This window comes from Symphalangus syndactylus, chromosome 3 (genome assembly GCF_028878055.3).
Source record: "Symphalangus syndactylus isolate Jambi chromosome 3, NHGRI_mSymSyn1-v2.1_pri, whole genome shotgun sequence".
Classification (NCBI taxonomy): domain Eukaryota; kingdom Metazoa; phylum Chordata; class Mammalia; order Primates; family Hylobatidae; genus Symphalangus; species Symphalangus syndactylus.
Genome location: NC_072425.2, coordinates 107,616,206 through 107,640,445, shown reverse-complemented (window position 1 = coordinate 107,640,445; position 24,240 = coordinate 107,616,206). Strand labels below are relative to the sequence as shown.

Below are 24,240 nucleotides of genomic sequence, written 5' to 3'. Positions count from 1 at the left end.
CCTTTTTCAACCCCGTTTCTCACTCCTGCCGTTCCAGCTTGATTCTAAGTAGTTACTGCCCTAGTGAATAGCTTCCACCTCCTTTTTGGCCCTCTTATGGTTTCATTGGCTTCTTTATGTTTTTCCATCAACCTGTTCCCATCTACTGTCTGTCATCTAGAACAGACGTTTTGAGATGTTAAATGTTTTGAGCTGCTGGCTGCTTGTTTTTGTAAATAAAGTTTTATTGGCACATCCATGCTCATTTGTTTGCATATTGTCTGTCTGTAGCTGCTTTTGTGCTACAGTGGCATAGTTGAGCAGTTGAAACAGAAGACAGCAGAGCTGAATAGTTGCCACAGAGACTGTGCGGTATGCAAAGCCTAAACTATCTACTCTTGGGTCCTTTACAGGAGAAGTTTGCCAACCTCTGGTCTAGAAATGTTTTGACATTTTTCATTTTCTTGTGCTCAAACCTACCAGCCTCGCCTTCTCACCCTCTTCTCTTCATAGATAAGGAATTAATTCATTGTAATGTTCTCTTTTAATTCAGTAAGATCTGAGGAGGCATATAAGCTTCCTCAAACCTCCAAATTTCTGCTCTCTGCCCGTTCTGTCCTCTTGAACTGGAAAGACAGAGTCCTCATTCTTATACTCTGTAATATACTGATGATCTGCTTATTGATTATTGTCTTCCATGTATGACTTTTAAGGCGCAACAGCCGGGACTCTGTGTAATACCTTGTTCCTTAATACAAGGCCAAGTATATAGTAAGCCTTCAAAATGTGTTTGTTGAATGAATAAATTAATATCCTTATGTTTGAATTTTCTTTTCAAGGTGGTGAGGAACAGCTATTTTTTTCTTCTGAATACACATTTAAAATCGCCTTTACCTATTAATAATTCATTTTTATATCCTTTTTCAAGATTAGGTATATAAACAATGGTTAATCTTATCGGGAATGGAGAGGACCTCGTGTTCTAGATGCATGCCAGCCTACTTATTTGCATTCTACCTAATTTTACTTATTCATCTTTTTTTTTTTTAACTGAGTAATGTATTATTTTTTCTTCACAGTGTTGCATTATTTTATATGTTAACAAGTTGTAGCTTAAGTAACCATATGTTTTGTAGCTGAGGAAATACCTGCATAATGATCCAGAGGGTTTTAGGAGCAGTATATTTCAAATATTTTTCAAATGTGATTTTTCAAAAAAAGTCTGACTGTGTGAAATAATTGCAAAGGATGATTGTGAAACAGAAGAGTTTTAAAATAGGAATAAGAATGAAATCTGAGTTCAGTAGTTTTTACTGTGTTTTGATGTATATTTGTATTTATGTTTCTCTTCTTGACCGTCTATTATTTAAAATCATTTCTCACATAAATTAATTAAGAAAGACGTACTGAGTTCTTAAAGAAATGGTTTTGATAGTAGACATTTCCATTGGAGTACATTTGTCATTTCTTGTACTGCAGTAAATGTGTTTTCTCTTGAGTCATGATGTCTTTAATAGTACCAATTTAAAATTATAGCAGTTAACATGAAGTAGAGCCAGCACCTGAATTATTGGCTTATTTGGAAATTAAGCAAATGGCCTGTTTTAAGATCTTCCGCAGAAGAAAGTATAGAGCATTTTTAATAGATATGCTTCTTTTCCTATTTCCCATAAAAGAGAAACAGAACTGGGGACTTGTAGTTATTTGTTATTCGATTCTTCCCATCTCTCTTGAACCCTTCCAATACATTAGCAAGTTTGTAAATGCAGAAGTTTAATTCATTGTGTTTTTTTTTTTCTGTGAATATATCTGATTATATATTTAGAGGAAAAGGAATGGGATATTGGCATCTTCCAAAAGAAGGAACAAGAAAGATATGTTCTTTGCACCTTGTGGATATCAAGCTCTTGAATGATATAGTGATAAAGAAATGTTCTTGGCCTCTGACCCAAGATTTCACAGGGCTAGGATTCAGGGGAATGGGCAGTATCTTGCATGTATCATTTTTCCTCTTGCTTTTCTACTTTTGCTATATATGTATAAGCTTATGAAAAATATTTTCTTAAATATATTGTATTTTACTCTATTAAACTTACACATTTTCAAAGAAATTATTTTAAATGGAAACTCCTAGAAAAGAGAACCAATGTTGTTTGTTTGTACAGTGTCAGTTGTAGAAGAGTGTAGGAGTTCCATAAAAATTTGGGAAACAGTAAAATGTAGTAAGAGGAAAATATCATTGTATTATTTATATTAGTACTTTCCAGTATAACTTTCCAAGATGATAGAAATGTTCATAATCTGTGCTGTCCCATGCAATAGCCATTAGCCACATGAAACTACTGAGTACCTGAGACATGGCTACTGTGAAGGAGTGCAATATTTCATTATATTCAAATATTTTAGTATAGTAATTTTATTGTCTTTTTATAATTATAGACTAACAGATTTTAATTTTGTTCTACTTAATTTTTGATTCTTTTTTCTTTTCAGGAAAATATATGCAGATGATGAACATTCTTAAGCCAATTGCCTTTGATGTTATTCATTTCATGTCTCAACTATTTGATTATTACTTGTATGCAATATATACCTTTTTTGGTCGGAATGATTCAGTAAGTCCACCTTTAGAGGGAAAAAAATCTTTTAAAATTTATTTTATAAATGTCAAAGTTTTTCATTCTCTCTGTAGAAGATACACAAATAACATTATTTTGGGGATTATGCATCAAAAACAAAATTATTGATCTCAGCCTTCTGTCTGCCTTATTGCCTTACCTTTATATTAATTTTAAGCTTTGGTATGATAAACACATTGAAATTTTTGGCAGAAAAAGTGCAACATCTGTTTCTAACCTTGACATATTTTGGCAATGAAAAATGTAGAGGTTGCTTTATTTTAATCTGGCTCCATGTAAAATACAAAACACTAAATGAGACATTTTAAGTGTTGGCTAACAACCTTAGCAGTCACTAGTACATTTAAAAGATAATGAAAAATATTTATTAAAATAATTGAAAACCTGAACTGAGCCATCTACCCGCCATTAGAATTAATGTTTTTCTGCACCTCCTTTTTGTGTTTCCAAAGCTCTTATTGAGTATATCTTTTTCTGCTCCTCACAGAAAATAACACAGTATTAGGCAGGTAACTAATTTGATACTTTACTTTAAAATTAATTATGTGTTTTGCATAGATGTTTGACAGTTTTCTGTGTAAAAACATTCCATTCAGTCCTATGAATATATTATAATACTACTTATGTATCATATCTTTTTAAAAATGTAAATTTCAATGTATAACTATATTATATAAATATTTATATCCTTGCTGTGATCACAAGTATGTCAAAGACATAATCATTTTATATAGGACCTGAATTTCCTGGGTTCTTAATTCTGAAAAATATTTCTTAGAAAGAATGCTAATATGACCAGTGACAAAATGTTGCTGCAGAATTTATATACTATAAAGTATATATTAATTCATCACCCTGAATTTGAAAACTCACTAAATAAATATTAATTGAGGAAGACATTGTAGAGTTTCAGCTAATTGTCAGAATGTTTTAGTCTTGTAGGTGAGCCTTACTTTGTCTTTTGGGCCATGCCTCTAGACCAGTCCTGTCTAAGAAATTTCACAATAGTGGAAACGTTCTGTATTAGCAATGTCTGATATGGTAACCACTAGCCACACATGGCTGTTGAGCACTTGAAATATGTATGACTAATGACTTAGGAACTGTATTCTTAATTGTATCCAATTTTAGTTAATTTATCTTTAAATATAAATAGCCACATGTGACTACTATCATATGAGACAGAACAGTTCCAGACCACATTATTGATAAGATGTGTTAAAATAAGATCTTTCTGAAACTTTTGGGAACCAAATGGTTTTGGGCATGATTTCCCAGCTGATTATATACTGACACAGAATTTTTTCAGAATGGCATTTACTAGTACCCCAGAAATTTAGCAAAGTATAGTTAGGTACTTATTGTAAAATATATTGCATATTTGATTTAAGGTTTGTTATGAACACACTAATCTGATACTTTATATTTAAACCATTTTCAATTCTGTAAGACTCAGTAAGAGCTATTTAACTATACTGAAACAAAGAAAATCTATAAATAAATAGCACAAATAAGCACATGCATGTGTATAATATTGAAGTGGTAGTTTTTAATTTCCGAAGAGAATAAGCTTTTCAGGCCCATTAGAAATCATAGAAATTTTCATACTCATAAAAATGAATAAATACTCCAAATTTACCCCATTAGCTGTTGAATGTTAGTGGTACCAGGGGAGGGGGAATCAGGTAATGTGTAGAATGGGAAGAACAGGTTATGTGGTGGTATCTGCTTCTCTGTCAGAAGAAAGGGACTTGTGTGAGAGAATTTAGATGGATGCTTCTTGTGGAAAAATAAGCATCTTTTTCTCAGGGGTTCTGGCTTCTAGAAATCATTGGTTGGGGACACAATGTATACATTAGTCCAAAGGATTCCTCCTATTAATACTATTTCCTCCAGAAACTCCTGCTATTCACTGAACTGGTTATAACCTACTACCTCATGCTCTATTTTATATCTGATCCATTGGATTCTATTATTATAATGTTACTCATAGTATTGCTGTATCTTGGCTTGTCCCCAGCTTTCCATTGTTCACCTCTTAAATTATGTTTTCTTTCTTTGGTCTCTCTGGTTCACATTTTTTTGTGAAGACCATTCTGTAACTTACTTAAAACAGTAGTAAACACATAGCAGACACTCATGGCATATGGATTGATCTTCTAATTATTTGCCATCCCAGTAAATCTTACGAAGGTTCTTACTTGACAACAGTTTGTGAGCCTCATTTAAGGTTACCTTTCATTAGTAAAACGGTTTCTTTGTAGAGAGCCTATAAATAGGTGTCTATATATTTAAGAAATGAATTAACTTCCAATTCCAGGTATGACAGACTAAAACCTTTCTAGATAAGATTTCCTGCAGAAAACAACTATAAAATCTGAATACTATGGAAAAGGCAACTATTTGAAGACACTGGAGAGTAAACAGAAGCAGCAAATAGACTCTGGTGGGGGGGGGGGGTGGTCCATGCTAGTCTGCAGATGGGAGAAAGGGGAGCTATGAAAATAAGCTTTATCCCTGTGGCTTTTTAGTTCAGTTCTAAGTGCAGTCCATGCGGCCCACGGCAGGGGACAAGCACAGGAAAACCTGAAGTTTTTATGGACTTGAAAATCAGAAAAGTGGAGCTAGAAAACTGGAAACACTGAAAATAGTGGAGAAAGCTCAGAAGAAAAAAATCCAGAGAGGGGATTTCCAAATTAAGTCCACCTATGTCTTGGACTATGAGATAGATATGTGATTCCATGATCCATGATTATATGGAACAAACTGACTGCAGCCCAGTGAAAGAAAAAAAAAATAAACGGAGACCAAAGCTGCTGCACAAGAGAGAGTTTATAGTTAAAGCCCAGCCAAGAAACTTGTGTACTGAAAACGAAGGAAATGGTATTTATGGGAGAAAAATGACTAGTATCCAGAATCTCCAGAATGAAATCAGTGATGTAATCCAACTTTACCTAACAGACACAGCACCAAATCAATCTGGTTTAACTCTAAGATATTGGAACCAAGGGATAAGAATTTTAAATGGGCTTTTATCCCTGTCTTCAATCAATTAAAACAAACAAAATATATTTTAAATGCGTGAACATCTCAGCAGACAAATAGTAAATTCTGGTAGTGACAATAATAAAAAACCAAAGGGAAATCCTAGAAATGAAAAATACAATTTCAAAAAACAACAAAAAATTTACTCAATATAATTATTAATAGCCAAATGGACATGACAGAAGAATATGTGAACTTAAAGATAAATCAAAATTATACAAAGTGAAGAGCGTATAAAAGGATTAAAAGAAAAAAAGTATCACAAACATGTTCGATTATATCACATGGTAAAACGTACATGTAATTGGAATACTAGCTGGAGGAGAAGAGAGAGAGAATGGGTCAGAAAAAATATTTGAAAAAACATTGGCCAAAGTTTTGCAGACACAAGATGCTAAATGAACAGCAAGAAGAGGAAGCATAAAGAAATGTACAGCAGAGTACCTATGATGGAACTTTTTCTTGAAAACCATAGTAGATGTATTATATAAAAGGGACCAATAATCTGATTAAGAGCTGACTTCCCATTAAAAAGCTATGGGGGCGAGAAGAGAGTTAACACCTTGAAGGTACAAAAGAAAAAGAAATAATGTCTATTCAGAATTTTATATCCAGTAAAAACGTCATTCAAGAATGAAAGTGAAATTAAGATACTTTTAGATAAAAAGAACAAAAACACTAAGAGAATTTGTCACAAGGGACATATAAGAATTCCTAAAGGAAGTTATTCAAACTGAAGGGGAGTGATAACACATGAAAACCTAGATCCTCAGAAAAAAATAAAGAGCATTGGTAATGGAATCTACCTGTGGAAATTCAAAAGATAATTTTTTTCTTTTTCCACTTTCTTTATAAACCATAGAGCTATTTAACACTGAAATCATAGCATAGTCTTCCTGGAGTTCATAATATATGTAGATGTATTACGTATAAAAACTGTAACAAAATATGTGGGGGGTTATGGACGTATAAGATTGCAAGATTTCTGTATATTAGTAAAGCAGTGATGAGTATTGTAATCCATAGGACAACCATGAAACATAATACAAATAACTTTAACTTTTAGCCAACAAGAATATTAAAGTAGAAATCTAAAAATATATTTATATAATTACAAAAGGCAGGAAAGGAAGAACCAAGGAGGGAAAATAGAGATAAAATATAACAGTAGGTGCAAACTCAACTAATCATTACATTAGATGATAATGGACTAAACTCTCAAACGGCACAGATTGTCAGAATGGATTAAAAACAAAGTCCACACTAAAAAACAAAAAGACATACTTTAAATATAAAAACAAAAGGCTGGGCATGATGGTTCAGACTTGTAATCCCAGCACTTTGGGAGGCTGAGGTGGGAGGGTCACTTGAGCCCAGAAGTTCGAGACCAGACTGGAAAATATGGTGAAACCCCGTCCCTACTAAAAATACAAAAATTAGCCAAGTGTGGTGGCTTGCTTCTGTAGTCCCAGTTACTTGGGATGCTGAGGCAGGAGGATCGCTTGAGCCCTGGAGGTCGAGGCTGCAGTGAGCTGTGATTGCGCCACTGCATTCCAGCCTGGGCAACTGGGCAATAGAGCGAGACCCTGTCTCAAAAAACAAAAACAAAAAAAAACCCCAAATGATTGTGCTGGAGATCCTAGCCTTTGTCATAAGATAAGAAATATAAGGCATACGGATTGGAAAAGAAGTTAGGTTGTCCTTAATTGCAGATGACATGGCAAACCCTAAGGAATCCACAAACAAGCTTCTAGAACTAATAGGTACAGTTAGCAAACTCCTAGAATATGAAGTCGGTATACAAAAATCAATAATAACTTTGAAAATCAAAAAAAATTTTTAAAAGCTTTACTTACAATAACATCAAAATTTTTTAGAAATGTAACAGATAACTTGATAGGCTTGTACACTGAAAATATTAAAGCATTAGAAATGGAATTAAAGACTATGTAAATAAATAATGAGATAAACCATGTGCATGTATTAGAAAACTCAATATTATAAAGGTGGCAGTCTTCCCCAAATCTATAGGTTCAGTACAATCCCAATCAAAACTGTAACAAGATTTTTTTTTGAAGAAATTTAGAAGTTTATTTAAAATTGATACAAAAAGCAAAAGATTCATGATGGCCAAAACATTTTTGAAGAACAGAGTTAGAGGATTTTTATACCTGATTTCACAAAGACTTACTCCAGAGCTACAGTAATTGATAAAGTGTGGTACTGGCCTAACAGTAGATCAGTGCAACAGAAATAGACACGCTTACATGGTCAATTGATTTTTGAAAAGGGCACCAAGGCAGTTCATTAGAGAAAATAGTTTTTTTAGCAAATGGTGTGGGTACACTTGGATATCAGTATGAAAAGAAAAAAAAAAGCCTCAACCCCTTCATACCATACACAAGAATATAAAGATTCAGGTGGTGGAGCCAAGAGATTCAGGTGGTGGAGCCAAGATGGCCAAATAGGAACAGCTCCGGTCTACAGCTCCCAGCATGAGTGACGCAGAAGATGGGTGATTTCTGCATTTCCATCTGAGGTACCGGGTTCATCTCTCTAGGGAGTGCCAGACAGTGGGCGCAGGACAGTGGGTGCAGCGCACCGTGCGTGAGCCGAAGCAGAGCGAGGCATTGCCTCACTCGGGAAGCGCAAGGGGTCAGGGAGTTCCCTTTCCTAGTCAAAGACGGGGGTGACAGACAGCACCTGGAAAATCGGGTCAGTCCCACCCTAATACTGTGCTTTTTCAAAGGGCTTAAAAAACGGCACACCAGGAGATTATATCCCTCACCTGGCTCAGAGGGTCCTACGCCCACGGAGTCTCGCTGATTGCTAGCACAGCAGTCTGAGATCAAACTGCAAGGCAGCAACGAGGCTGGGGGACAGGTGCCCGCCATTGCCCAGGCTTGCTTAGGTAAACAAAGCAGCCAGGAAGCTCGAACTGGGTGGAGCCCACCACAGCTCAAGGAGGCCTGCCTGCCTCTGTAGGCTCCACCTCTGGGAGCAGGGCACAGACAAACAAAAAGACAGCAGTAACCTCTGCAGACTTAAATGTCCCTGTCTGACAGCTTTGAAGAGAGTAGTGGTTCTCCCAGCATGTAGCTGGAGATCTGAGAATAGGCAGACTGCCTCCTCAAGTGGGTCCCTGACCCCCAAACAGCCTAACTGGGAGACACTTCCCAGTAGGGGCAGACTGACACCTCACACGGCCGGGTACTCCTCTGAGACAAAACTTCCAGAGGAACGATCAGGCAGCAGCATTCGCGGTTCACGAAAATCCACTGTTCTACAGCCTCTGCTGCTGAGACCCAGGAAACAGGGTCTGGAGTGGACCTCTAGGAAACTCCAACAGACCTGCAGCTGAGGGTCCTGTCTGTTAGAAGGAAAACTAACAAACAGAAAGGACATCCACACCAAAAACCCATCTGTACGTCACCATCATCAAAGACCAAAGGTAGATAAAACCACAAAGATGGGAAAAAAACAGAGCAGAAAGCAGGGAAACTCTAAAAATCAGAGCGCCTTTCCTCCTCCAAAGGAATGCAGCTCCTCACCAGCAACGGAACAAAGCTGGATGGAGAATGACTTTGACGAGCTGAGAGAAGAAGGCTTCAGACGATCAAATTACTTGGAGCTACAGGAGGAAATTTGAACCAATCGCAAAGAAGTTAAAAACTTTGAAAAAAAATTAGACGAATGGATAACTATAATAACCAATACAGAGAAGTCCTTAAAGGACCTGATGAAGCTGAAAACCAAGGCATGAGAGCTACATGACGAATGCAGAAGCCTCAGTAGCCATTGTGATCAACTGGAAGAAAGGGTATCAGCGATGGAAGACGAAATGAATGAAATGAAGTGAGAAGAGAAGTTTAGAGAAAAAAGAATAAAAAGAAACAAAGCCTCCAAGAAATATGGGACTATGTGAAAAGACCAAATCTACCTCTGATTGGTGTACCTGAAAATGACGGGAGAATGGAAGTAAGTTGGAAAACACTCTGCAGGATATCATCCAGGAGAACTTCCCCAATCTAGCAAGGCAGGCCAACATTCAGACTCAGGAAATACAGAGAATGCCACAAAGATACCCCTCGAGAAGAGCAACTCCAAGACACATAATTGTCAGATTCACCAAAGTTGAAATGAAGGAAAAAATGTTAAGAGCAGCCAGAGAGAAAGGTCAGGTTACCCACAAAGGGAAGCCCATCAGACTAACAGCGGATGTCTCGGCAGAAACTCTACAAGCCAGAAGAGAGTGGGGGCCGATATTCAACATTCTTAAAGAAAAGAATTTTCAACCCAGAATTTCATATCCAGCCGAACTAAGCTTTATAAGTGAAGGAGAAATAAATTCTTTACAGACAAGCAAATGCTGAGAGATTTTGTCACCACCAGGCCTGCCCTAAAAGAGCTCCTGAAGGAAGCACTAAACTTGGAAAGGAACAACTGTTACCAGCCACTGCAAAATCATGCCAAATTGTAAAGACTATCGAGGCTAAGAAGAACCTGCATCCACTAACGAGCAAAATAACCAGCTAACATCATAATGACAGGATCAAATTCACACATAGCAATATTAACTTTAAATGTAAATGGACTAAGTGCTCCAATTAAAAGACACAGACTGGCAAATTGGATAAAGAGTCAAGACCCATCAGTGTGCTGTATTCAGGAAACCCATCTCATGTGCAGAGACACACATAGGCCCAAAATAAAAGGATGGAGGAAGATCTACCAAGCAAATGGAAAACAAAAGAAGGCAGGGGTTGCAATCCTAGTCTCTGATAAAATAGACTTTAAACCAACAAAGATCAAAAGAGACAAGGCCATTACATAATGGTAAAGGGATCAATTCAACAAGAAGAGCTAACCTAAATATATATGCACCCAATACAGGAGCACCCAGATTCATAAGGCAAGTCCTGAGTGACCTACAAAGAGACTTAGACTCCCACACAATAATAATGGGAGATTTTAACACCCCACTGTCAACATTAGACAGATCAACGAGACAGAAAGTTAACAAGGATACCCAGGAATTGAACTCAGCTCTGCACCAAGCGGACCTAATAGACATCTACAGAACTCTCCACCCCAAATCAACAGAATATACATTTTTTTCAGCACTACACCATACCTATTCCAAAATTGACCACATAGTTGGAATTAAAGCTCTCCTCAGCAAATGTAAAAGAACAGAAATTACAACAAACTGTCTCTCAGACCACAGTGCAATCAAACTAGAACTCAGGATTAAGAAACTCACTCAAAACCGCTCAACTACATGGAAACTGAACAATCTGCTCCTGAATGACTACTGGGTACATAACGAAATGAAGGCAGAAATAAAGATGTTCTTTGAAACCAATGAGAACAAAGACACAACATACCAGAATCTCTGGGACACATTCAAAGCAGTGTGTAGAGGGAAATTTATAGCACTAAATGCCCACAAGAGAAAGCAGGAAAGATCCAAAATTGACACCCTAACATCACAATTAAAAGAACTAGAAAAGCAAGAGCAAACACATTCAAAAACTAGCAGAAGGCAAGAAATAACTAAAATCAGAGCAGAACTGAAGGAAATAGAGACACAAAAAACCCTTCAAAAAATTAATGAATCCAGGAGCTGGTTTTTTGAAAAGATCAACAAAATTGATAGACTGCTAGCAAGACTAATAAAGAAGAAAAGAGAGAAGAATCAAATAGATGCAATAAGAAATGATAAAGGGGATATCACCACCGATCCCACAGAAATACAAACTACCATCAGAGAATACCACAAACACATCTATGCAAATAAACTAGAAAATCTAGAAGAAATGGATGAATTCCTTGATACATACACCCCCCAAGACTAAACCAAGAAGAAGTTGAATCTCTGAATAGACCAATAACAGGCTCTGAAATTGTGGCAATAATCAATAGCTTACCAACCAAAAAGAGTCCAGGACCAGATGGATTCACAGCCGAATTCTACCAGAGGTACAAGGAGGAACTGGTACCATTCCTTCTGAAACTATTCCAATCAATAGAAAAAGAGGGAATCCTCCCTAACTCATTTTATGAGGCCAGCATCATCTTGATACCAAAGGCAGGCAGGGACACAACCAAAAAAGAGAATTTTAGACCAATATCCTTGATGAACATTGATGCAAAAATCCTCAATAAAATACTAGCAAACCGAATCCAGCAGCACATCAAAAAGCTTATCCACCATGATCAAGTGGGCTTCATCCCTGGGATGCAAGGCTGGTTCAACATACGCAAATCAATAAATGTAATCCAGCATATAAACAGAACCACAGACAAAAACCACATGATTATCTCAATAGATGCAGAAAAGGCCTTTGACAAAATTCAACAACACTTCATGCTAAAAACTCTTAATAAATTAGGTATTGATGGGACATATCTCAAAATGATAAGAGCTATCTATGACAAACCCACAGCCAATATCATACTGAATGGGCAAAAACTGGAAGCATTCCCTTTTAAAACTGGCACAAGACAGGGATGCCCTCTCTCACCACTCCTATTCAACATAGTGTTGGAACTTCTGGCCAGGGCAATTAGGAAGGAGAAGGAAGTAAAGGGTATTCAATTAGGAAAAGAGGAAGTCAAATTGTCCCTGTTTGCAGATGACATGATTGTATATCTAGAAAACCCCATTGTCTCAGCCCAAAATCTCCTTAAGCTGATAAGCAACTTCAGCAAAGTCTCAGGATATAAAATCAATGTACAAAAATCACTAGCATTCTTATACACCAAAAACAGACAAACAGAGAGCCAAATCATGAGTGAACTCCCATTCACAATTGCTTCAAAGAGAATAAAATACCTAGGAATCCAACTTACAAGGGACATGAAGGACCCCTTCAAGGAGAACTACAAACCACTGCTCAATGAAATAAAAGAAGATACAAACAAATGGAAGAACATTCCATGCTCATGGGTTGGAAGGATCAATATCGTGAAAATGGCCATACTGCCCAAGGTAATTTATAGATTCAATGCCATCCCCATCAAGGTACCAATGACCTTCTTCACAGAATTGGAAAAAACTACCTTCAAGTTCATATGGAACCAAAAAAGAGCCCACATCGCCAAGTCAATCCTAAGCCAAAAGAACAAAGCTGGAGGCATCACGCTACCTGACTTCAAACTATACTACAAGGCTACAGTAACCAAAACAGCATGGTACTGGTACCAAAGCAGAGATATAGATCAATGGAACAGAACAGAGCCCTCAGAAATAATGCCGCACATCTACAACTATCTGATCTTTGACAAATCTGAGAAAAACAAGCAATGGGGAAAGGATTCCCTATTTAATAAATGGTGCTGGGAAAACTGGCTAGCCATATGTAGAAAGCTGAAACTGGATCCCTTCCTTACACCTTATACAAAAATTAATTCAAGATGGATTAAAGACTTACATGTTAGACCTAAAACCATAAAAACCCTAGAAGAAAACCTAGGCAATACCATTCAGGACATAGGCATGGGCAAGGACTTCATGTCTGGAACACCAAAAGCAATGGCAACAAAAGCCAAAATTGACAAATGAGATCTAATTAAACTAAAGAGCTTCTGCACAGCAAAAGAAACTACCATCAGAGTCAACAGGCAACCTACAAAATGGGAGAAAACTTTTGCAACCTACTCATCTGACAAAGGGCTAGTATCCAGAATCTACAATGAACTCAAACAAATTTATAAGAAAAAAACAACCCCATCAAAAAGTGGGTGAAGGACATGAACAGACACTTCTCAAAAGAAGACATTTATGTAGACAAAAAACACATGCAAAAATGCTCATCATCACTGGCCATCAGAGAACTGCAAATCAAAACCACAATGAGATACCATCTCACACCAGTTAGAATGGCCATCATTAAAAAGTCAGGAAATAGCAGGTGCTGGAGAGGTTGTGGAGAAATAGAAACACTTTTACACTGTTGGTGGGACTGTAGACTAGTTCAACCATTGTGGAAGTCAGTGTGGCGATTCCTCAGGGATCTAGAACTAGAAATACCATTTGACCCAGCCATAGCATTACTGGGTATAGACCCAAAGGACTATAAATCATTCTGCTATAAAGACACATGCACACGTATGTATGTTTATTGCGGCACTATTCACAATAGCAAAGACTTGGAACCAACCCAAACGTCCAACAACGATAGACTGGATTAAGAAAATGTGGCACATATACACCATGGAATACTATGCAGCCATAAAAAATGATGAGTTCATGTCCTTTGTAGGGACATGGATGAAACTGGAAATCATTCTCAGTAAACTATCGCAAGGACAAAAAACCAAACACATGTTCTCACTCATAGGTGGGAATTGAACAATGAGAACACATGGACACAGGAAGGGGAACATCACACTGTTGTGGGGTGGGGGGAGGGGGGTGGGACAGCATTAGGAGATATACGTAATGCTAAATGATGAGTTAATGGGTGCAGCATACCAGCATGGCACATGGATACATATGTAACAAACCTGCACATTGTGCACATGTACCTTAAAATTTAAAGTATAATAATAATAATAATAATAATAGTAATAAAAGAACTTTATGAGAAAGTTAAAAAAAAATCGATTTCTAGTTATTTACCCAAGAGAAGTGAAAATAATATATGTCCAGACAAGGACACACAGATGAATGTTCATGGTGACATTATTCAAATAGCCCAAAACTGGAACCCAAATGTTAATTGACCGAATCAGTAAACTGAACAAGTAAAGAGATTGTACTGTATCCATACTACTAAATACAGTAAAGCAATAAAACACTACAAAATACCACCAGACTCAACACGGATGAATCTCAAAAGCATTCTGAGTAAAACACATCAAACACAAAAGATTATATACTATGTGATTCCATTTATATGAAATTTTAGAAAAGGCAAAAACTATAGTGAGAGAAAGCAGGTCAGGGGTTAAGGGTGAGGGAAGGGGATAAGGGCAAAGGGTATGAGGACATTTTTAAGTGGGAGGGAACTCTATCTTTTTTATGGTGCTTTTTTCCGATTGTATGCTATTACCAAATTCATCAAACTGTATACTTAAAAGGACTGAATGTAATTTATATATAAATAACACCTTAATGAAAATAGAAGAAAAATGGATTAATGAAGTTTATAAAACCTGGAGAAAATAAAATGTATTAAATATTATAAAATTAGCATATAAAATTAGTTCATGTTTTATTGCAGTGTTATGGCACAACTATTTTCACATAAGACTCTGACACGTGTAATTTCTCATTCTTGTATCTCAAATGGGAGAGGAAGAGGAATAATAAATGTTCATGTATGCTTGTGTGTGTGTATAGTCACATATACATACATAATTTCTATGACTGTTAATGACACATTTTATAGCTTACTCTTTAAAACATTATTAAGATGTTTTAAATTTATTGGCTCATAGAGAACATTGTAACATTTTTCCAAATGCCTTTAACTATGTATGATTACCTCTAAATTAAATTTATTTTCATCAATGGAATCATCACACAAGGAGCTAACTGGCTTTTCATGTCTTATTCTTACTCTTCTCATTTATGCTCTTGTGTGAAGGTTTTTATAAATGCTTTGGCTTTGTTTGTAGTGAATAGATTTCTATCTATACTGTGAAATGTTTACCAAGCCTAATAGAAAATTGTATTGATTTTTGAATGAGGAGTTAAGCTATCGCTAATTTGTATAAGAAAAATAAGCAAAAAATATAACTTACGTTGTTATGCTGCCACATGAACACAGCACAGCATACCTTACATATAACAGAGTGTAATATGTTTATCTAAAATCTCAAGTTTTGCAACTAAAAATGACTCGTGAGAAAGAAATTCTGGAGAACTCTCTCCTGATAATTCTTAAGATTATCTGATAGATGTTAGTGTGTCCTGTAAATGCACACAAGTAAATGTTTCTTTGGTTCCCTTAAGATTTGACTCCTTTGCTTGATGTGCTAGAATTTGTAAATGCAATTTGGAAACCCTCAGACGGCTAAGTATCTCAGTGAAAACTCATCAAATACCTCGGTTAATTTGAAGATGTAACATTTGCAAGATGATCTCTAGAACGATATAACAAACCTTTTTCTTTTTCAGTTGGAATCAACAGGACTCGGCCTTAGTAGTAGTAGACTAAGAACAACTCTAAACAGAATACAAGAAAGCCTTATTGATCTAGTAAGTAACGAATTGGAATAAATTCTTTTGGATTATATAAAATGGAAATTAGCTATTCAATCAATTTCATATAAATGTGTGTCTATATGTATTGAGTAGCTGAGTCCTCAGAATTAAATGAGTGCATATAGGAAGTAAAACAGGTTGCTTATAGTCTGATCAGAGAAACTAGTATACATAAAAGAATATGATACTGGGCATATGTCTAGCACAAGTTCAAAGAAGAGAAAGGTTTATGTGAAAAACTAATATCAGAGGAGGACTAAAGGAAGAAGTGACACTTGTGCTAGGCTTCGAAGACCAGGCATAGGATTAATGGGAAAGAGAAAAGTCTTTAAATTAAGGTACACAGGGTGAGCAAGGGCCTTGAGGTGGGTGCAGCCTGAAGTTTGACAGATCTTATGATTGGGACACTGGTATATGCTGCAGAGTTAGGTTGCTGAGAGTGTTTGGGACACTTTATAAATGGTTTTGAAATTCAAGGAGAAAGTTTGGGTTTAGTTTGGTATGTAGTAGGGAGCCTGATTCTTGACTGTTGTCACAGGATGAAATACATGTTTTAAGAAGATAGGTTAGATAGCAACATAGGGTTGACCTCCTGTACTGTTTCAGCTAATGTAAGCATTTAAAATGAGAAAAACTTTTTTTCTTGTGGTTGGTCACTGTAGCCAGAAATTTATGTTGTTCAGACGTTTCTCCACATCTACTTTAACCCTAGGCTTCTCTGACTTTTCCTTTATTCCTTCAGCCTAACAAAAACAAGCAATCATTTTCCTCCTTTTTCATAAGCTCTATATTATGTGCATACCTCTGTTATTGAAGCTTTTTATAAAGCCATGATTATTAATTCTTTTAAGAAATACTGTTGCAACAATTGTTATATGTCAGGCATTGTTATAGAGCTGGAAATTCATCAGAGCACAGAAGAGATATTTCCTGTCTTGGAACTTGTATTTTTTTGGAGCAGAGAGACAAACAAATGTGTAACATAGTGTCAGATACTCATGAGTACTAAGATGAAACTGAAGCAGTGATAGGATGGGGATCTTGAGCAGAGATGTGAATAATGTGAGTGAGGCATGTGCTGATATCTCAGATGAGCGCTGTTTGGGCAGAAGAAATAACTGGTATCCTTCTCTTAACATTTGGAGATCCTTTTACCCAATACATTTTTTAAAATACAGTCATATCGCTTACCTTGGCACATAGCATTGCTTCAGTAAATGTTCATAGAGTAGACGAATATACTCCAGTCCCTGAGTTTCTTGTTTCTTGGCATAATTGGCTTGTTTTTTTGGTTTTGATATTTGTTTAATCCTTGATCTTCAATTTCAGAGTCAAGGCTCCTTATTTGACCCACCCTTTTTGTTTTGCTTCTTTTCTTTTTTTAGTCTTTGTTTTGTAAAATCCATTGGTCTCAGCCCCACTTGCAGTTTTCTGTGTTTCGATTTTGATTCTTCTTATTTGATACTTAAGTATAACCTTGAGCATCAAATCTTATTCTCCAGATCTTAGTCCACAGCTAAAGTTTTTCTTAGTTCTTACTGAAAGTCCCAAGATCGATGGGCCAAATTTTACCACTAGGGCCATTCACCCTGGCATTTCTGTGTCATCCCTGCTAGCTACGATCATCAAACTCCAGTTCTAGATTTGACCCTTAAGATGTGGATTTCTGCTTCAGATTTTGCCACATAGTTTATAAGAATTATTACTCATACTGATAAACATTGGTTTGTTATTTTAGAAAATATATTTGTTATTTACTAGAACTTGCTTGATCTCAGGATTTTTTAAGCTGGTATATATATTAATTTTCTTCACTTCATTAATTTGTATTTACATTGGCAGAGTACATTAATTGATTTCTTGCTACTCAATACATTCTTTGGCTACTAAAATAATTTATAGCTTAATCAATCTGAAACCAACTAGATGGAAGTAATATTTTTTCTTATATTTCTCTTGCATGTCAGTTAAAATCTTAATAAATACTTTTTTGGTAATTTTATTTTCTCCATATAGATTTTCTAAGTTTTACTTCTCTTTAAGCTGTAAAAGGCAAAATAGAATCATTGTGGTCTTAAAAGTGCCACCTGAAATAATTTATCATGTAAATTCAATGTAAACTAAGAAAATTTGTTTGTCACATCAAATAAAAGTTTAAGAAAAGTTGTCTAATAGGAAAAGTAAGAAAGGAAGCTGGTCTAGGTGATAGTGACAGCAGAAAGGTGAATTTTTAGTTATCCATTTGGTTATGCTAACTAAATTGTTTGCTTTAAGACCTTTAGCCAACTTATTTATTTATTTATTTGCTTATGAGACAGTCTCACTGTGTCACCCAGGCTGGAGTGCAGTGGTAAGATCTTGTCTCACTGCAACCTCCACCTCCCAGGTTCAAGCAATTCTGCTGCCTCAGCCTCCCGAGTAACTGGAATTACAGGCTGTCACCACCACGCCTGGCTAGTTTTTGTATTTTTAGTAGAGACGGGTTCGCCATGTTGGCCAGGCTGGTCTTGAACTCCTGACCTCAGGTGATCCTCCTGCCTCAGCCTCCCAAAGTGCTGGGATTACAGGCATGAGCCACTGCACCCAGGCCTTTAGCCAACTTTAAATCTTTGATAATAAAAAGTATTTTAAATTTGTCCAGAAAAATTCATAAATATGAATTCTCTTTGTAGTAGTACATTGGTGGTAGAAAGGGCTAAAAAATGTGACTCTCACTGTGAAAATAAAGGTGGTTAAGGTTTCATTTTTCAGTCTTTAAAGGGTTATATCCTTTACTTATTGTACTCCTGTAAACTGAAACAGCCAGTTTAGGAGCTTTTAATTTAAGTGTGCAGTAAGCACATACCATTTATTTATGTCAGCTTGACATTTTCGTGACTCTCTTGCTCTCTTCAAGCGTATTTTCCTAAATATAAACACAGAACTTTAGTCTTTAAGCAAATAATTATCATAAATTTTATGCCTCAAATGCCAGGCATACATCTGGGAACAAAGGAAGGTATTTTAATGAAAGCCTTTTGAAGTGGGGGCAACAATTCCAGTGATCTTCTAAAGAATGCTTTTGTGAAAGAGCTCCCTGAGTAGAAGGGAACTCAGTGCATTTGTATTGGAGGCACGAAGGAGGTAGTTAGGTAAATGCTTTTGACTCCTCTTGTCATATGAAAGATAACTGTATTCTCTCAGACTATAGATATACCCTCTCTTTGCCTTCCATTATTTTCTAGAGCCACCTCCATGTTCTATCCCTAATTAACTAGTTAGTACCTAAATTCAAAGAAACTTTTAGTTTTATAAATATATTGTGTATATGATATCTAATCCGAAAGAATGAAATTTAAAAGTAACTGCTATTGTAAGTGTGTGGTATTCATGGGGATCCTTGAGCTATTTTGAGTTTGAGATTGTACAATATTGTCAGAAAATTCATATCAGATTTAGCTTAATTATACAATATTTTAAAAGCAGAAGTGTTTGATGCTTAGGAGTTTTGTTATACTATTGGAGTATAATCTTCCAAGTTTTTACTCATAGAAGGAAACTTATCTGTGCTCTTTTAACCTGTACAGCTAGTAACTGTCAGCTTCTGCTTGAACATCTCCAATGATGTTTTTTTGGGAACTCATAACCACCCAAAGCAGCCCTGCTTGCCTTAAGTCTGCCTGATAGAATGTGCTTTGTTATGATGTAACCAAATATGCTTCTCTCTTGAACTATTTTCTGTTATTTCTATTTCTACTTCTTTTGGACCACGTTGAGTAGCCACCCATTTTGCCCAAGTGAGTCATTTCTTCTCCCAGTTCCTTTATTCGTTTTTCATGTTTCAGAGTTTTAGGTCTCCTCACCATTCTTTGACTTGTTCTGAAATAGGTATTTACAACTCTGAACTGAGAAGAAAATTGAGAGCACTCTAAGAGGTATTGGAAGCAGTCAGAAAACGAGCTATGTGATGAGGGTGCAGGATGAGATACAAGATAGTTGGATAGCTATCTTTATTACTAATTCATTCAACAATACATATTGCATGCCTAGGTACTTTGTGGTAGACTGATGGTCCCCAGAGTGGAGGAGGCAGTTAAGGAATAAATGAAGATCTAATTTAACATCAGATTGTGTTGAGAGCAATGAAGAACTTAGGTGAGAAGGACAGAGAGAGAAAGGGTGTAATTTTATTTGGGCATTTAGAGAAGATCCCTCTGGAAAGGAACATTGAAGAAGATCCCTAAAGGAAATAGGAGAGTGAGCCACCCTTATTCAACAAATGTTTGTTTAGTATCTGTTTGTTGAACACTATATATGGTGCCAAGCACTGTTCTAGGAATTAAGGATACAATTGTAGGGGAAGGTGGGGAAGCCAGACAAAACTCCCTACCCATGTAGAGTTTATTTTCTAGTAGGGGGAAGATATTTTGGGGAACGATGTTTTAGGCTAGAGTCAGTTGTAAACAGGTAATAGCATGGTAACAGGTTTAGACTTTTTCCTGGAAGGACTGGATTGAGGCTTTAAAACCAGGGAGTGTTATGATCACATCTCTATTTGAGAAAGTTCACATCAGTATTGTAGAAAAATCAGTTAACTGTGTGGAAACTGGCATAGAAATAGGAGAAGCTAGAGACAGAGCTCTCTATTCGTGGGCTTTTAGAATAGTCCAGTCAAGACTGCTAAGGAGCCTGTGACCTGTTTAAATAGTAACATTGGGAAGGAACAAACAAGAGAGATGTCTGTTTAGGCATGTTTTAGTGATTGATTGGATGTGGAAGGTGAGGAAGAAGGGGAGTCATGAATGACTGTAAGGTTCCTTGTTTCTTATCAATAACTACCAGAATTAAATAGCATAGACAACCAATTGGTGCCAAACAGTATTTAATTTTGTGAATTTTTATTCTCCTTTTTTTTCTGCTGGAGTAGGGTTATTTCCTTTTTAGAGGGAAATGAATGATGGAGATATGACATTAATTAACTTGCATGGATCCATGATCCTGCTTCTTCCTAGAGGAAGCACAGTTATTCCCAAACTAACTTTTAAATGCTAATTGAGTAATTAGAGATTGAAAAGAGACACTGTCTTTAGAAGATAGGAAATAAAAAAAAAAAAACAGAACTAAAGAATTAAACCACTTTCTAACTTGAAAAGTTTTATAATTTTTATTTGCATTTTGCTAAATTTATAGGAGTAAATTATACGTATGCATTTGATGTCTCATTTATTCATATGGAAAATAATTGGAGATTTGTTACTATAAAGTTGCTTTAAAAAGTAATCTAGCTTTATATTTTGTGCACTATTAGATGTGTTTACATCCAATTTTTGTGCTAAATTTTCTTTGAGGGTTTTTTAAAGCTATTTTATTTGCATTTAAACATTTAGTTTTGCTATCTGCCTACTCATATGTTCTCACCTTTAAACTCCATAATAGAGATAACCATGGAGTGTTTTCCATACTGAAAGTAGTACATAAACTGCAGGGGTTGTATTATATAATGTTTAGCATCTGTTCTAACTCTGTCATTCTATGATTCAATCAACATTTTAAAACTTTGAGTTAGGGCAGGGGTTAACTTGTATTCAGGTTAACTTTAAAAAACATAATAGCATTTTTGCACTATGAGCTATTGCTTAACATAGCTTTTATTCTATTTTTTTGTAAATTTCTCTTATGGAATTTTTTAAAAAATGTAATGAATGGAATTGATTGCCATGTCAATACTGCAAAACTCTATACTTAAACTAAAAGTATAATGACCATTTGTAATTCAAGCTTATTGTTATTAGAAATATATTTGGTTATAAAAGTTCTTAATGGCCTTCACAGTGAAGTGACTCTGGATTATACTGTCATCAGTGATGTTAAGACTCCTGCAGTGTCACTACCTTGACCTCTCTCCTTTGTGCCCCAGAAAACAATAATTAAAAGTCTCTTTCTCTGAGGTGTAACGCAGCAACTATTCAAATAACTGTTATGCCGATGCCAGTATTCTAAACAGCCTTCTTTCACGTTTGCTGTACAAAGGGAAACTTATTCACCAAAATAAGTTTATATTAAGTTAAATATTGAAATATTTGGAGTGATTGGTAACTGTTGAGCTGGCAGTCTTCTGGTACTCTGTCAGCTACTCCAAGTAGCCAGCCTTTTGCATCTTTACCCATGATCTGAAGATATTCCCACCCTCCTGGCAAAAAAAGGTGGCCATTGTGCCTGTGAGTTGAAATGTGTTTTTGTTTTTTTAACTGTTTGCTAAGAGCTTAGTAAAAACTGAGTCCCTTGCTATGTATTGAGGAGAAGTTGAGTAAGTGTATCTTTGAAACTCTTCCTTTGCCAACCTGTTTGTTTATAATATAGGATATGTTTATATGAAGTCCAAGAATGTACATAACTCATATGCAAGGCATTTCTTGCCTGGCATCAGAATACCTAGAAAGGTAAATTAGAAATGAGAAGAGTTCTAGTGAGTATATCATCAGATGAAAGTAAAACTGAGAAATTTGAAGTCTGATGAGTTTTCCCGACCACAAATTAGACGGCATCACTCCTGTTGACTACATGGCTGTGTAACTGAATCAGTGGTTCTCTCCTGGACGGTGCTGAAGAGCCTGGCACACCCTGCTTCCTGGGTATCCCTTTCATTTGTTCACATTGACCATCTTCCTTCTTATCAGTAGTCTGTCCCCAGACATATACAATACAGTTGGCTCTGTTTATAACTTCGTTCTAGTCCTGCCTTCTTGAGATTATATACCAACGTAACCTTCATTAAAATTTGGGTCTGAGATGGTTAATCAAACCATAATTTTGGATTTTATCAGTGTGGCTCTCAAGGGGTAATCATATTTCTCTCATTTACAAGTTCTTGAGGGCCATCTCACTGTTGTCACTATGAAACATCTGTCAATTCATAAAGAGTCCTTGTGTTGACAGACTTTAGGTCATGCACAGATGGTAGCATGTAGAGTTGGATGATATTATGTAGGCTCATTCTCACTTAGGATTAAAAAGAAGGTTCCAATAGTTACAAACATGAAAGCAGGATAAAAAGAACTGAACCTAAATGTAATTAACATATGCCCCAAGAGTATTTTAATTTTAATTCTAGTTTTGTCAAAATCACGTGGTTTGTTACTGTTGGATTTGTTATTCCAGGTTGTATATGTATTGTATTTTCAGGAAGTTTCAGCTGATCCTACTGCCACACTCACAGCCGCAGAAGAGAGAAAGGAGAAGGTGCCAAGTCCACACCTCAGTCACCTAGTGGTTTTGACATCTGGGGATACGTTGTATGGGTTGGCAGAAAGAGTGGTAGCCACGGAATCCTTGTAAGTTGTTCAAAACAGTTGTGTTGCCATTAAATATTTAAGAAAGTTTATAAAAGAAGCATTGTTTAATTAGACTTCTAGTTAGCTGCATACATCTACCACTTCTAAATATCACTTGTATGTTTCTGAGAAGTATATTCTAACACAGATTACCAATTGATTTTTTAAACTGCATGGTTGGTTTTTCAGTTATAGAAATGGAAAGAAGGAATCTTTTAATTTTCAGTGTTTAACAACATGATCCATGCTTTAAGTACAATTTTAAAAAGCATTATACTATGCTTCATATTTTCCTATTGATGACTTATGATCCTAGGAGAAGCTGTAGTTGCATTATCAATTTAGTGTTAAGTATAGTTGACCCTTGACATCAATAAGTATGCTTCCTGACCTTTATAAATCCCCGAAGTTAGTAATACAATTAATGCATATAACTTCTTTGGCATTTCTAGTCCAATATAACCTAAGAGTTTTTGCATTACTAAGAAAAAGCAGAAAAAGACAGTGCCTGGATGCAGTGCATCTGCAGGCAGTAGTCCAGGCTACTTCACCAGCCCACTGACTCCCATTCCTGTACCCAGCCTCTGGCACCTGTCATTCATCTGTGATACTCAGCCAAGTTACAGTCTGCTGCCTATTAGGAATGTTGGGGTTACTTCTGAAAAGTGTCAGATATGGAATCTGAGATTTCAAGAGTCTGTTGTATATAACTGAATGAGATCTTTAAAAGAAATCCTTTTAAAAAATGCCCGTGTGTTCTTTTTTCAACCTGCTACTCTGGGCTCACATCTTATATTTGAAGCACATGACTCTACACCTCATCGTAAGCTGCTTGGCTCCTTTGAAGTTTTTCTTCTTTCACCTCAACTTCCATTCAGTCATAAACTCGGCATTATTTATCATGTAGATTATAAATGAACATGTCAAGTGGTAGTACAGGTTCGTCCACTAAAGTGGAAAGTAATTTTTATTGTTAAAGTTTTGCTCAGAAATGTTAAAAAATATTTACATGAAAGCATGACAGGCTCTAAATCCTACACAATTTGTTTAC

The 24,240-nt window shown here is 36.1% G+C and overlaps 1 protein-coding gene across 2 annotated transcripts in view; it reads left to right on the top strand.

Moving 5' to 3' along the window:
• VPS50 (VPS50 subunit of EARP/GARPII complex) overlaps positions 1–24,240 on the top strand; it is a 131,565-nt gene that overhangs the window by 90,086 nt on the left and 17,239 nt on the right. For both annotated transcript variants that reach the window (XM_055272684.2, XM_055272685.1), the window contains exons 21-23: positions 2,473–2,594; positions 15,793–15,873; positions 23,041–23,189. In XM_055272684.2, coding sequence (XP_055128659.1) covers positions 2,473–2,594; positions 15,793–15,873; positions 23,041–23,189 — 352 coding nt within the window. The remainder of the gene's footprint in view (positions 1–2,472; positions 2,595–15,792; positions 15,874–23,040; positions 23,190–24,240) is intronic.